This window comes from Silurus aristotelis, assembly GCF_946808225.1.
Source record: "Silurus aristotelis genome assembly, chromosome: 27".
Taxonomy (NCBI): domain Eukaryota; kingdom Metazoa; phylum Chordata; class Actinopteri; order Siluriformes; family Siluridae; genus Silurus; species Silurus aristotelis.
The window spans coordinates 3,765,459-3,781,292 of NC_139600.1; the positions used below are offsets into that span (position 1 = coordinate 3,765,459).

Here is a 15,834-nt window from a genome sequence, read left to right on the forward strand (position 1 = left end):
TTCATCTTAATTTGGGGTACTGCAAAGATTTTATCTTAATTTCCTTTTGACACACCGATCAGCATTCTTAGAAACCTTTATGTAAAAGATGTGACCAAATAATATAACGCAGCAGGAAGAACCCAATTTGCATTTCACTCTCCGACCTTCAGTGCTGTCCTACCTGAAATCAATCCACCTCTTAATACCATCATTATGACACTGCAGATGTGATCAATATTTTAGAGAAATGCAGAATAACAGAGCGCTTCATCATAGACAGTAAGAATACAGTGAGAATTAATGCCATAAAGCAAGAAACCCAATAAACACAATTCAACACGTCTCCTTTCACTGTAGCCACAACTGCACCACCCGCATACATCATCACTAGCAGAAACATCCATATTCACCTCATAAAATCAGCCCGTGCGTTTTTGTGTATTTTTTCCACGCGTTACGGTTTTACTGGGGATTTAAAATGAAGGAAAAATGTGTTTTTGTGCAAATTCTACAGGAAAGAAAACGCAAAGGTATAAACGATTCATGTTTTGCCCAAACTTTCCTTACAATGTCTGTTTTTTACTCGAAAAGTCCATCTCGTAAGTCAAGTCAAGACAAGATAAGTAGCTTTTACATTTCTGCTATATATAGCTGACGCAGAATGCAGTGAAATGAGACAACTTTCCTGCAAAATCCTGTTGCAACATAAAACAATGCAAACCAAATCGATTCTACGACCATAAACTGCGAACCATAAACTGCGACCAAATCGATTCTTCTCCTCCGTCAGCTATTAAATACAAATGGATAGATCTGAGCTTGTGCAGTTTGCTACAGATGTGGGTTGCGAGCTCTCTGACCATTCAATCGAAAGAAAATGCCTACCTTATTGGACGCCTTCTAGATGGCCCTGGTGTTGCCAACTTGAAATCCGATTGGTTAAAGCAGAATTGTCGAGCAACATGCGTTGTGATGCCTGAAATCTGATAGGACAACGTAGACAGACACTACTGAAAGCAGCACAACCAAGAGAAGTGCTATAAAATAAAGAGAATAGACTTTAGGGAATAATTTAACGGGCTACTCCTGGTAGATTGTGAGTGATTGTGAATGCTCCATGTACTGTATACTATCATCTCACAAATTGTTTTGATTAGCAACCCAAAGCAACGGCACCCAAAATCCTTAACTTAAAGAGGACTACGAAAAGATATAAAAACTTTTAGAAAGTGAATTGAAAACAGCATATCAGATATGATCCTTGCTTCTATTGAGCGCTGCATGTTGGAGATCACAAAGTGTAAGTCAACTCACAGAGCTCTGGCAAACTTCTGTGTTTTTATGTTGTGTTTTTGTTTCCGTTCATGTCATGTTTGTGCCTCCATCCAGTTTCTGGTTGATGAGTAGTTTGTGTATTTGTACTCCATTTGAACTTCCATTTGAATGTTTTTGTCTGTGTATCAAGAAGACTTTTGATCCGTGCTTTGATTTTCTGGTTTCAGACTTGTTTCTTTTGCTGTTTTGCCCTGTACATGGCGTATGCTGACCTGTGCGAAATGACTTCTGCCAGTTCAAGGCTTCCCATTGGATTTGTCAGCCTGATTTCTATAGGAGAACATCATTTTTACCTGAAACTTTCTCGACCTGTTTGCCCATTACATAGCACCATGATATTATTTTTTATATTATGTTTCTTTCAGTGGTGGGCGGTCAGGGCCAGCAAATCCTTCTCTGCTTGCCTAAACACTATCAGAAGCACTGACCTTCATTTACAACCTTAATTCTAATATTTGTTCCATGAAATTGTATACATTTATTTCCAACAATTTATTCTCTTCATTTCGTAGTGTTTCTCTCGGCTGTACTGCTTCCAGAACGTGTATGTGGATGTTAGATATTTTGTCCAATCAGATTTCAGCCTCTATGTGCTGCCATGTCAATCTAATCTGCCCAGAGCCTTCACAAACAGTAGTGCTGGCTGTTGTACCATGGTCTATATTAGCAACGGGTCTGTTTCTTTAACCAATTAGATTTCATTTTCGCTAGCTGGCCCAGAATAGCATTAGCATTTTCCGTTCTCTGGTTGGTTGTTTATAGAAAAACTGTTACAGCCAAGTTTGACTAGCAAAACACGTCTGTAGCGCTCTGCCCACAATGGCTGACCGAGAATAGAAATTGATTTAAAGAAAAAGCTAGACATCCTGACAAGAGGGTTTGTTCGCCACTTCCAGACCAGTGAATACGAGCGGTACCACTGGATTACAGCCTCTGTGGGGCGCTGCACATTATGAGTCTGCATCTCTGGTGAGTGGGTTGTATTTTATTTACATTTTAATGTTTTTGTCATGTTATTAGACAAATATTGATTCTGAACTGCTCCAGATGTTGTAGGTGCACAGTTGTGGTTGTAGTGTGGAGGTTTGGAGTCTTAACTGGGTTTCTTGATTTAGTAAAATGGTTTTCACCTCCATATGTGAAATTCTTCTCTCTCTGTAATGCCACGCGTTGTTATATTGCAGTTTTTGTATTGTATTGATGGTTGCTATAATTGCGACGTGATAATGGTGGTATTAAGAGGTGGATTAGGTCGGGTACGTCCCCACATAAGGCCCAGCTACCAAATGCACGGCCCACCATTGGTAAAATCTCTTTCACCATCATTTCCTGTTTTAAGGTCAGCAAAAAAAAATGGTATGTTTAGTGCTGGGATTGTTTGTAGATTTGATTTTAAGTGTTTCATCAACACTTGCAATTCAAAGCGAGAGAATGTGAGAGAGAGAGAGAGAGAGAGAGAGAGAGAGAGAGAGAGAGAGAGAGAGAGAGAGAGAGAGAGAGAGAGAGCGAGCAATGCCATCTTGTTCGATTTGAGACGTCTTTGGATGCGGTGTAATACAATTTTCGTTCACTTCAACTGGGAAACCCAAACCTGTTCCAGCATGGCAATGCCCCTGTGCACAAAGCAAATTCCATTAAGATCTGGTTTACATGGTTTGGAGATGAAGATCTTGAGTGGCCTGCTATATACTTTAATTTACTTGAACGTTGTGAAGCACTTTTCACTCCTTATCCCTGCACATATGGACCCCATACCTTTATTTATCGCACTGCAATTTATTATAAATAGAATAGAAGAAGAATAGCCTTTATTTGTCACATATATATTAGAGCACAGTGACATTTGTTCTTCGCATATCCCAGCTTGCATAGAAGCTGATACAGCACCCCTGGAGCACAGAGGGTAAAGGGCCTTACTCAAGGGCCCAAGGGTGGCAGCTTGGCGATACCGGGACTTGAAACCCCGACTGAGATACCACTCCCATAGGCCACTTATGCACTTCTGGTTAGATTCTAACTGCATTTCATTGGCTTGGTACATGTAGCTTGCACAATAACAATTAAATTTAATTAAATAAAATTCTATTTGTCCATGCCTATGTTGATTAGAGTATTAAAAACGTGAAAAGTTTCAATTTAAAGTACATTTAGAACAGATAAAAAAGTGTCATTAATTTGCGATCAATCACGTGATAGCTCGTGGAAATCGTGCGATTAATCGCGATTGTTTTTTTAATCGATCGACAGCCCTATTCCAAACTATTCAAGCATACAAGCACAATCCAAATACTGCCCAATGAGACATTTTAGAATCATGTTGTAGCTTAAAATAAAAGGTCTGATCCATACATGGTCATGAAGATTCTGTTTTATATTTTTTTTCTTCCAATGACTGTATCCAAATTACCAAACTGATTCATTCATCTGAGAGAAGCATTTTGTGCATCGCTCCCAGGAGGATCATTAAAATGTCAGCACAGCGTGGATTCCTGTGGCTGCGGGGAAATTATACGTGCTTACACGCTTTTTTTCAATCCTCAATTTTTGTATACAAATAAAAGTGTTGTTGTTTTACCGTTCTAGCGGTTTACACACTATGCAGTGAACAAGTCTATATATCTATAGATGAAGCGCTGCATGGCTCCTAATATTCGTGCTAAAAAAGATGCACACACCAATTAATTCAATTTGGAGAGCACTTTTAACAATTGATATCGTCTTCAATAAGTATTACAGAATATGAATTTCAGCACCAGAAATTAGTCCATATACGTTTAACCCATAATGATTGAGCCAAAGTCAAAAACTTCAAAGAAAAAAATCTCTCTGAGATGCTTCGAGAAGAAAAAAAAAGATTGGGGGGAAGCAGGTTTAAACAAGAACCCATCCTCATGTGCACCTATATGGATCAAAAGTATTGGCACATTGGTTTTTCCAGGTATTTGTGGTTCTTCTCCAAACTGTTAACACAAAGTGTATACTATATCCTGCCAACTCTTTGCCTAGAAAATTTGGTACGCTCTTCACCAATTAAGCACTATTTTCATCAAACTTTGGAAGCCCCTTCATGAACATGTCTAAACTCTCCAGGGGGTGATGGTGGTAGTGGAGGGGTGTTTGTTGGAAGAGGGGGTGGTGGGGATGAAGGGAAGGTAAAAAAAAAAAAAAAGGAAAAATAAACCAACAAATGTATCTGTTCAATGCTACAACAATAATAAATTAAAACCAATTGTATTAGCCTTTAGATGCCGTAGCATGACCTTTTCCCTTCACTTGAACGAGGAGACCCAAACCTGTTGCAGCATGACACAAAGTGGACAAACCTCCAACTCCATGAAGATCTGCCTTACATTGTTCGGTGCTCCAAACATGGATCTACTGCTATAGAGCTCTAAAAGCTAATTGAATACCTTTGGGATGAGTGTGAACCTCCCCTACATAAATACCTGAGTTAATTAGTGAATCTCCATAAATGTCCACAAAATCTAGTGGAGGATCTTCCCAGAAGAGTGGAGCTTATAATAACAGTAAATGGAAAATAAATGTGGAATGGAATACTTAAAAAGAAGCACAAACCATCTTCATTCTGGGCAACATCAATAAATAACAGAGGACTAATATATGTTCAAGCATACAGTACCTACATTTTTTATCTCAGGCACACACTGGGAACTGGACAACTATGTTATGTTCTTTTCCTGGATCTTTAAACATTATTTAGGTTCTTACTAAAAGTTTGTAAATCCAGAATAAATAAACCTCAAATCTTATCTGTCACACTTCAAAGTTTTAGGTAGAATCTTCCAGTGCAGGTGTTTTGTGAAGCTAAGAACCACTAACCTTTCAAAACGTACTTTTTTTTAAGGTGTTCTAAATTCTAAATGCGAAATTACAGACATGTTTGGATATGGACTTCATCGCGCTAGCGAAGGCAACACGGAAGACACTATGATGTCTCTAAGTAGGACACAATCTGTTCAGTGTAGCTAGTTTGAACGATCCCGCATTAGCCGAAGTACGCTGAGAGCCCCTTCATTGGCTACGTTTCCACTAAGACGGGGGACGTGCTCTTTACTCGCTAACCCAAACTCCGAGATCATGCATCGGGAAAATTCAGTACATGGCAGCGATGAGTGCGAAGTGATCGTTTGCTTCACTCTAAAGTGCGACAAACTCATAGAGCAGATCAGACTGATGAATAGATCATCATCCTGCAGCTGCCGAAGCGCAAAACATCGATGACACGTTACCATGTTCACCTGCCACTCTATAACACACACACACATTCAGACACACTGATATGATGTTCTCTCACTTTCACACAATCCCACAACATCCTGCTAGTTTCTCGCTCTCAATCATCTCACACTGATATTCATGCCAAATTTCACATCTTACTTAACAAGGACGATTCAGGCAGTTCCGCTGTACTGACCGAGCAAATGAAACAACTACGGGAAGGTCGTAGCTCAGTGGGAAAGACTGTGGGTTACTGATCTAAAGGTTGAGGGTTCAAGCCCCTGGTATCGCCAAGCTGCCACTCTTGGGGGGCTTTAGGTCCAGGGGCATTGTATTATGGCTGAACCTGCGCTCAGACCCTAGCTTCCTAACATCTGTGAAGAAAGAATTTCACTGTTCCATAATGTACATGTGACAAGTGTTAAGCACATTCTTGCTTAGTTAAACATGCTCCTCAGTGACTAATGTTCCTGTCCTGTTCTTTTGTTTGGAACTGCGTGATTCATCCCTACCTCTGGATGGAGTTCTCCTCAATCGGAGACTACTCTGTGAGAAGACGAGGACTTGAAATTAAACCCTGGTATGACATAACACATAACACAAGATCCATGAAGTTCCTGAGCAACTCAAAGCTGGATTTAGACTTTAACTAATATCAACAGTCTACTACAATGTTTCAGGACCACAGGTTGCATGAACAGCGCCCGTCATTGAACAGTACACCTCAGCAATAATGGAACTGAAATGAATGGGTTCTGGTTTAAGTCTGGTTTAAGAGGTTTAAGTTCCTCTCGCTCGTTAGAGAGCAACTTACAATTATAAAGAAATTTCATTCTTTTATGCCACGTTGTAACCGCTTTATCTTTGTAAACATTGTCCATTGTTAAAAGTGCTCTACAAATAAAAATGTATTTGATTAAATATATAAATATACAGATTTCCCTGAGAGTTTGCCCACTTGCATAGACTTCAATATGCACTTTATACATTACTCATATTACATATAAATTTAATTGATCAGGCAAAGAAAAAGGAGGAGCGGTAATGGAAGAAGAGAGATGAGTAAAGGACAAAAGAAGGAGGGATGAAGAGTCATTTGTTTTAAGAAAAAGGACAAAAAGAAGGAGTACATTTTGAGGGAAAGGAGGACAAAGCAAAAATGGGAATTGGAGAGGAGATTGGGAAAGAGTGGGAAAGGGAACGTAAGAGAAGAGAAAAAAGAGGACCAGAGAATAAGAACGAGGGAAGGAAATAAAAGAAGTGGAGAGAAAGTGTGAGATAGGAAGTGAGATAAATGTGCAAGATCAACATTGGGGTTTTTTTCGTTTGTTTTTTTTTTCCCAATGAACAAAATGATTTTGGGATGACGTTCAGAGCTCAACTTAGACCTCGATAGACACGAGCCTAAGAAGACCTCCGTCCTGCCGAAATATTATTCGAATGTGTTTACTGTCTGTGAGATTGAGCGGACGGAGTTCGGAGTATTAATCCGGCTCTACACTATAAGGAACATAATCGGCGATGATTGCAGGCTTTTGTGTGCTCGAGTTAGAGGCAAGCCGTCTCGCCTGCTAACAGTACCGCTACCTGTTGCCAGGCAACCTAGAGGGTCGACTCTTTGGTGTGCGATTTGTGGTGGTGAACTCCTGAAATTTTACCACGGATTTTCACTTTGTCACCCTTTTGTGCATTATCAAACTGTCTATGTCTTCCTGTCTTTTTCTTTTTCTGTCTCTCTCTTTCTCTCTATCAGTACCAGGTGATCAATCCTGAAACACAGATATGCAGATAAGGGTAAGATGGAGGGAAGGAGGGGTGAGTCAAGGACAAGAGGATAGAGGACATGAGGTGAGGACAGGACAGGCAGAAGAAGAAAAAGGAAGAGTGGAGTAAGGAGAAAGATAGACAGCAGAAAAGAAGTTAGTTAGAGGATTGAAGGAAAAGAGAGGGATGAATAGGGAGAAAGGGGATGATTGGAGAAGAAAAAGTAGGAGGGATGTCGAGTAGTTCGCAGAGAGGGGAGCAGGAGACAAGGAAAGAATCTTGAGAGAGAGAGAAGGAGAAGAATGAAGTGATTTAAAATGGAGAATAGAAAGGACAAATAGAGAATTTTGAGGAAAGGGAAGAGAAGCAAAGATGGGAAATGAAGAGGAGAGTTGAAAGAGAAAAAAGAGATGAAAGAAAAAGCAGAAGGAGGTAAAAATTAGGAAAGACAGGACAAGAAGAAGAAGAAAGGAGGAAGAAGAAAAAGGTAGTTCAAGCATTGGAGGATAAGAGAAGGATGAAAATATATGTTCATATATATGTTCAAAGAAAAAAGGAGCAGTGGTAAAGGAAGAAGAGAAACAAGTGAAGGTAAAAGAATGTGAGATGTAAAGTAATTTATCTTAAGAGATGAAAGCAAAGAAGAGAGGAGAAGACAGAGAGATCAGGAGAGAAGAGGAGATGAGATGAGAAAAGTGAGGGGAAAATAAAGTGAGAGAAGAGGAAAGTAGAAAAGAGGAGAAAACAAAGAAAGGAAATTAAAGGATAAAAATAGAAAGAAGTGAAGTGAAGAGGAGAGAAAAAGCACTGGAGGAAATAAAAGGGATGCAAAGAAGTGTGAGATAGGAAATTAGATACAAATGAGAGAAGAAGAGAAGAGACGAGAAGAGAAGAGAAGAGCACTGGAGGAAAGAAAAGGGATGCAAAGGAAGTGAAGAAAAGAAGAGAAGAGAAGAGAAGAGAAGAGAAGAGAAGAGAAGAGAAGAGAAGAGAAGAAGCACTGGAGAAAAAAAAGGGATGCAAAGGAAGTGGAGAAGTGAAGAGAAGAGAAGAGAAGAGAAGAGAAGAGAAGAGAAGAGAAGAGAAGAGAAGAGGAGAGGAGGGGAGAGGAGGGGAGAGAAGAGAAGAGAAGAGAAGAAGCACTAGAGGAAATAAAAGGGATGCAAAGAAGTGTGAGATAGGAAATTAGATACAAATGAGAGAAGAAGAGAAGAGACGAGAAGAAAAGAGAAGAGAAGAGACGAGAAGAGAAGAGAAGAGAAGAGAAGAGAAGAGAAGAGAAGAGAAGAGAAGAGAAGAGACGAGAAGAGAAGAGAAGAGAAAAGCACTGGAGGAAAGAAAAGGGATGCAAAGGAAGTGAAGTGAAGTGAAGAGAAGAGAAGAGAAGAGAAGAGAAGAGAAGAGAAGAGAAGAGGAGAGGAGAGGAGAGAAGAGAAGAGAAGAAGCACTGGAGAAAAAAAAGGGATGCAAAGGAAGTGGAGAAGTGAAGAGAAGAGAAGAGAAGAGAAGAGAAGAGAAGAGAAGAGAAGAGAAGAGAAGAGAAGAGAAGAGAAGAGAGATTTAAAAAGCAAAAGTCAAAGTTGGAAAGGAAGCCAATGATCAATAAAAAAAATGGTTTTCAGGCAAAGGAGGAGAGGGGGAAAGAGGGATGAAGGAAAGAGCGATTTTAAAATAAGGAGGAGAGAAGAAGAAAGAGGAGGAGTGAGAACCTTGAGGAACTAGAAAAAACAATAGGCAGCTCACCTTAGGCTGCGTCTCAGCCACCTCCACCACCTGGTTGCGGTTCATCAAGCCCTTAACAAACCCCTCCACCTGGGAGTTGAACTTCATGAAGAGCACATAGGCAGCGTAAGCCAGCAGCAGGGTAATGCTCTCCCAGCAGCTGATGTAGTTGTCAAGGAAAAAGACGATGAGCATGATCAGGTCAAGGATGTAGAAGGAGACGTCACGGAAGAGCGGCCACCAGGTCAGGTTGAGGATCTCGCGCGAAAACACCGCGCACATGCCGATCACGAACAGGATGTTGAACACGGCCGAGCCGACAATTGTGCCGATGCCAACGTTGCTGTGCGAGATAAACACGCCGATAACTGAGGTGAAGAGCTCAGGGGCGGAACCTCCGGCTGCCATGAAAGTCGCCCCGGCAACGTCGTCCGAAATGGCCAGCTTCTCAGTAATGACCGTGAGGGCAGGGACAAAGAACTCGTCGCACACGAGGGCCAGCGCGATGAACATGTACAGCATGCCCAACATGTGCAGGATGACTGCACCTTGACGACGCTGTTCCAACGTGAACAAGTCCTCGGGGTAATCGCCCTGGTACCCTGAGGCATTGCTAACACTAACTGAAAGGAGAGTCCTGTGAGGAGCAGGGGCATGAGGTGTCTCGGACTGGGTGGAGGAGAATGGGGAGGAGAAAAAGGCACCAACGACGGAGAAGGAAACAGAGCTTATTGCCAAGATCCCAAGGAAGAGTGCAAGTACCCGTGCAGATCGGAGCTTCCTCCGGACAACGGGGTGTGATCGCTGACCCATGATGCAACACTCGGCTTAGTACGTCTTAGCACACACGATACATGCCGCTGCTGTGCAGGAACTCCGGAAGATCTTTACCGCTCCAGTGGTTTCCTCATAGTAGCCTGGAAAGTGCAACAAAAATAGGGAGAATGGTTACTTGAAAGCCTACAAGTGAATCGACTTGGTGTGGTACACGAACAAACCAAAAACACTTTTTTTTACCAGTAGGGAAGTTACCACCACTCAGGCGAGCTGAATTTGTACAGCTGTTTCCGCTGTACAAATTTGCTGTACATATCATGTGTGCTCAGTTAGAGACCACCTTCCACATGTGGTTTCCAGGAGCAGCAAAGCACCGGAGAGGTGGTAGCTTAATTGTTATGGCATTGAATTTTGGATTTGGAAGGTTGTGAGTTTAAATCCACCAAGCTGCCATTGCTGGGCCCTTGAGCAATGCCCCTAACCCTCAAGTGCTCGGTTGTAAGGTGCTCTGGATAATAGTGTTTGCCAAATGCTGTAAATGTAAGCATGAGGGGAATACACTCAGGATGCCATGCTCGTTCTCACCTAGACTTGCTAATCCTCCTACTGCTTGAAAAATGCGAGAGCCCAGAGGAAACATGTGCAGACACTATGAGGACATTTAATAATAATGTGAGCTCGGGCTCGACCCAGGAACCCTGGTAACCCAGTGTTACCATGACATGCTTGACCAATGATACCATTTAAAGTATGCAGAATTCCAGACTTTATGTGGTCAGATCCAAAGGCCAATGCCCTAACCACTAAGCTACCACCTCCCCAAACCTCTTGCTTCTTCCGCAAAAGGAAACATTTCTTGGTTCTTTATTCCCAAACTTGTTTCTTCACCAAACTGTTCGCACAAACTCTGAGGCACACAATTGTGTGAGATGTCGGTGGATTCTGTAGATACTTGAACTAGGAGACCCAAACCTGTTCCAACCTGTTTTCCATGGTTTGAAGTGTAAGATCTCCTGCAATACAGCTTCAATTGCTTATTAAACAGAAGTGAATGTGAACGCTGACTGCATTCCAGTCCCTTTTCAGTACCTGGCTTTACTAACTGGCTGAATGAATCTTTACAAATCTCCACAAATCTCCACCAGCACACTCCAAAAAATCTAGCGAAAAATCTTCCCAGAAAAATAGAGTTTATTATAATAGCAAATGTGGAACTACATTTGGAATGGGATGTTCAGAAAGCACCAAATTGTTAGGTGATAAACTTGTGTCCATATAGTGTATATAGATAGACAGACAGACAGAGAGAGAGAGAGAGAGAGAGAGAGAGAGAGAGAGAGAGAGAGACTGCCTGAACAGACCCATGGGAAAGTCCCACAGAGCTGCCTGGATCTTGTGCTCAGCTGTGTACGTATGCTCAAGGTCACAATGAAACCAATGTCAAAAGAGCCTCGGGATAAAAAGACGAAGCCATTTCCCTCACGTACATCCCTCCGCAACAATTGTGACTGTCTCACGCTCCACATATGACCCTGCATCGGTCAAAACCCAAAACATTAACGGGCTGACACACATGTGCAGGTCTGGGGGTAAAAGAGCAGCACAGCAATAACACTTATTGTTACTGTAGAAACGGCTGATTCCCATCAGCTACCGAAAGCGGCTCTGAAGCAGAAAGGATGCCAACTGCAACGATATAAAATCGAGAAAGCCTGAGACGTTCTGCATGTATGTATCGGCTCTCACACACACACACACACACACACACACACACACACACATCAGCTTTTCTCAACGTTCCTGTCCTGTGTCAGCTTGAACCACACAGGTACTAGTCAAACAGCAGCTACGGTCTATTTCTTGGTCTTTCATATTCCCGTGCTAGGAAAGCTCTTTTCCGAAATAAATAATTTAATAAATCGTCCATTAGAACGACTACAAACGCTGTTAGATACGTTTTCAAAAAGAAGAATAAGAATAAGAGGAATAATTAGAATGGAAAAATAGTTATGCACTAGCTCATGTTTCTATGCTAGCAATATGCTGAAGAGATATTATATAAATGGGTTTTATACTCATCACATGTATATTACAACACAATGGAATTATTTTTCACATATCCCTGTGATGTTAGGAAGCTGGGGTCAACCAGGATACACCTTCCTTAAAGCAGAGTTAAGGGCCTCACACAAGGGCCCAACAGCGGCAGCTTGGCAATTTCAGGGCTTGAACCATCAACCTTCTGATTAGTAACTCAGAGCTTTAACAACTGAGCTCCCAATTTCCCAATATATATTATCTAAATTAAAGTATTTCCACAAACTCTATAGTAATGTCTTTATATTTATTTATTATTTTATAATTTTTTTTAGGGTTTTTGTTTTAATAGTTTTTCATATATTTTTAGCAACTGATGATACTTGCCATTAAAAATGATTTTGATTGTTTGATTATAAAAAAATATCTAATTAGAAGAAGAACTTATGCACATCTATATTGCTATTCGAGCAAATCCGTGAATATCTGACTCCATATATAAAGGTCGAATCAATCGTAATCTTTAAGTGCGTCATATTTAACAAAAAAGAAAAAAGAGTGAAGAAATTGTGTACGTTTTTCAACATTTTCAACATTTTAAATTGATTTGAATAAAAAAAAGTGTTTGAATAATACAGAAAAAAAAAACAGAATTGACTCCCTTTACTGTTTTTCAAAAGTCTTGTTCCTGCTGTACTTTATTTTGCCAGCAGCTCACGAGTTATAACATCAATAATAATATATATATATATATATATATATATATATATATAAAATTCGAACTGAAATTTTCAGCACCATGAATGAGCAGGATTTTGGTTTTCTTTAATGTCCACCATCTCCTTGGAGAGTAAACAGAGCTGGATTTGTGTGTGACCGAGCTGCTTTATAACAGGATTAGAGGAAAGCTTTTTCACCTTAAACCCTCTAAACCCATGCAGCGCAGCTTCAACGCTGTAACATGAAGCCGCACTTCAGCATGTGCACATTTACACTGGGGTTTCGGTTCAGGTTAGCATCTCTCTCTCTCTCTCTCTCTCTCTCTCTCTCTCTCTCTCTCTCTCTCTCTTTATTACACACACATATCATGTCATTTTCAAGAAGACCACAACGAAGAGACCGAAAATACACAAATCCATGAATGAACCATGCATTAGTTATCAGGGATGAGTAGAAATGAGTACTCACATGCATGGAGAGAAGCACCAGCAGCAGCAGGTTAAGAGCCCAGGAGTTCTCTGTCTCTTTTTCCCTCTCCCCCTTTTTCCCTCTCTCTCTTTCCGTCTCTCTCGCTCGCTCTGTGCGGTGCTGATGCTGATGCTGGTGATGGTGATGATGTCTGGGGGGTGGAGCCCGTTCCGCCTTTCCTAACCAGATACCCCGGAGCAAAGCCATGTTGCCAGACCCACCGTTCTCAACCCCTCCTGATTTACCGCTTGTTTGACCTCTTGTATGGGTATTAAAGAGATGCGCCTTTCTGTAAGTATAGATATAAAAGTGCTATATAGTGCAATAAATCATATTCAAAGTGCCATGACAAATGATCACAGGAGATATTAAAGCAGAAGAGATCACACCAGGGGCAAGGAATAGCTCTTAGCTTTTACATATTTAACATCAATTGATCAGGATCACTTATACAGCTATATGCAGTTCAATTAAATTCAATTAACTTTTGTTTGTATTGCGCTTTTAACAATGAACATTGTCTCAAAACAGCTTTACACAGATAATGTGGTGAGAAAAAATTAATAATATTTTAAGTTTGCGTAATGTGTAAGTTTGACACTAATGAGTGAGCTGGTGACGACTGTGGCAAGGAAAAAAAAAAACAAGACGGCATAAGGTAGAAACCTTTAGAGGAACCAGACTCAAGAGGGAACCCCTCCTCACCTGGGTGACACCGAATGTCCATTCATTGCAGCTAAATGTTGTTAAAGTGTGCGGTGATGGTGATCAAATGCAAACTGTAGTACTGAGTCAGTGTAGCAGACATTAGAGATTAAAAAGAGTCCGAATCCATCTTCAAAGCTCCTAACTTTACTCCGTAATTTCATAATAATGGGTATTATTAGCCAGAAGTGTACCAGTGGAAATTGGGCTACTGTTGGCCAAAGGAGGAGAAGGAGAGGAGGAAGACGTCTACAGAGACAGCAGGGAAAGGAGAAGTGGAGGAGAAGTAGAGGTTCTGGTTGGTACTTTAAATGTTGGTACTATGACTGGTAAAGTGAGAGAGGTAGCTGATATGATGGAGAGGAGAAAGGTAGAGATGTGTGTTCAGGAGACCAAGTGGAAAGGGAGTAAGAGCAGGAACATTGGAGGTGGGTTTAAAATGTTCTATCATGGTGTGGATGGAAAGAGAAATGGTGTAGGGGTGATTGTGAACGAAGAGTACAGTAAGAGTGTAGTGGAGGTGAAGCGAGTTTCTGATAGGGCGATGAACGTGAAGCTGGAAGTTGAATGCGTGATGATAAATGTCATCAGTGCTTATGCTCCACAAGTGGGATGTGAGATGGAGGAGAAAGAAAAATTCTGGAGTGAGTTAGATGAGGTGGTAGAAGGTGAACATATGAATAAATGGTAAACACTTATTTTAAAAAGGAGAAGGAGCATAGGGTGACGTATAAGAGTGGAGGAGGGTGCACACAGGTGGACTAGGTTCTATGCAGAAGATGCAACCTGAAGGAGATTGGAGACTGTAAGGCGTTGGCAGGGGACAGTGTGTGCTGCAAGTTAGAGCAATAGGATACAGATAGAAAAATGTTGACTAGTGAGGAGAGTGTGTTATGAAGATGGAGGGAGTATTTTGAGCAGCTCATTAATAAGGACAAGGAGAGAGGGAGAAGGTTGGATAAGGTGGAGATGGTGAAGAAGGAAGTGAATAGGATTAGTAAGGAGGAAGTGACAGCAGCGATTAAGAGGATGAAGAGTGGAAATTTGGTTGGACCAGATGAAATACCGGTAAAAGCATGGAGATGTTTAGGAGAGATGGCAGTGGAGTTTTTACCAGCTTTACCATTCTGAAAGGTGAGATGCCTAAAGAATGGATAAGGAGTGTGCTGGTACCAGTTTTTAGGAATAAGGGAGATGTGCAGACCCGCAGTAATACAGGGGAATTAAGTTGATCAATTACACCATGAAGTTATGGGAAAGAGTAGTGGAAGCCAGGCTGAGAGAAGAGGTGACCATCTGTGAGCAACAGTATGATTTCATGCCAAGGAAGAGCACCACAGACGCATTATTTGCTTTAAGAATGTTGATTAACAAGGATAGAGAAGGTCAGGAGAAGTTGCATTGTGTGTTTGTGGATTTAGAGAAAGCATACGACAGGGTGGAGAGAGGAGTTGTGGTATTGTATGAGGAAGTCAGGTGTGTCAGAGAAGTATTTGAGGGTGGTGCAGGACATGTATGAGGACAGTGTGACAGCAGTCAAATGTGCAGTAGGAACGTCAGGCTGGTTTAAGGTGGAGGTGGAACTGCATCGAGGATCGGCTCTGAGCCCTTTCCTGTTTGCAGTGGTGATGGACAGGTTAAAGGGCGAGGTCAGACATGAGTCTCCATGGACTATGATGTTTGCCGATGATATTGTGATTTGTGTTGAGAGTAGGGAGCAGGTGGAGAAGAGCCTGGAGAGGTGGAGGTACATGCTGGAGTAAAAGAGGAATGAAAGTCAGTAGGAGTAAGACAGAGTACATGTGTGTGAATGAGAGGGAGGGCAGTGGAGTGGTGTGGTTGCAGGGAGAAGAGGTGGAGAAGTTCAGGTACCTGGGGTCAACAGTGCAACAATAATGGAGGGTGTGTTAAAGAAGTGAAGAAAAGAGTGCAGGCAGGGTGGAGTGGGTGGAGAAGAGTGATAGCAGGGGTGATTTGTGATAGAGTATCTGTAAAAGTGAAAAGGAAAGTTTATAGGACTGTGGTGAGACCCGAGATGTTGTAGGTTTAGAGACAGTGAAATTGAGTAAAAGACAGGAGGTGGAG

The 15,834-nt window shown here is 41.4% G+C and overlaps 1 protein-coding gene across 10 annotated transcripts in view; it reads right to left on the minus strand.

Annotated features, from left to right (window-relative positions):
* LOC310721095 (solute carrier family 24 member 2) overlaps positions 1–13,291 on the minus strand; it is a 62,838-nt gene extending 49,547 nt beyond the window's left edge. For 3 of the 10 annotated variants that reach the window (XM_083532391.1, XM_083532389.1, XM_083532387.1), the window contains exons 1-2: positions 13,045–13,287; positions 9,064–9,959 (exon numbers count right to left, since the gene is read on the minus strand). In XM_083532391.1, coding sequence (XP_083388517.1) covers positions 9,064–9,855 — 792 coding nt within the window. In that variant the 5' untranslated portion in view covers positions 9,856–9,959; positions 13,045–13,287. Of the gene's footprint in view, positions 1–9,063; positions 9,960–13,044 lie in introns of all 10 variants that reach the window. The other 7 variants (XM_083532383.1, XM_083532385.1, XM_083532388.1 and 4 more) reach the window with 7 other exon arrangements.
* Between the last annotated feature and the right edge of the window lie 2,543 nt (positions 13,292–15,834).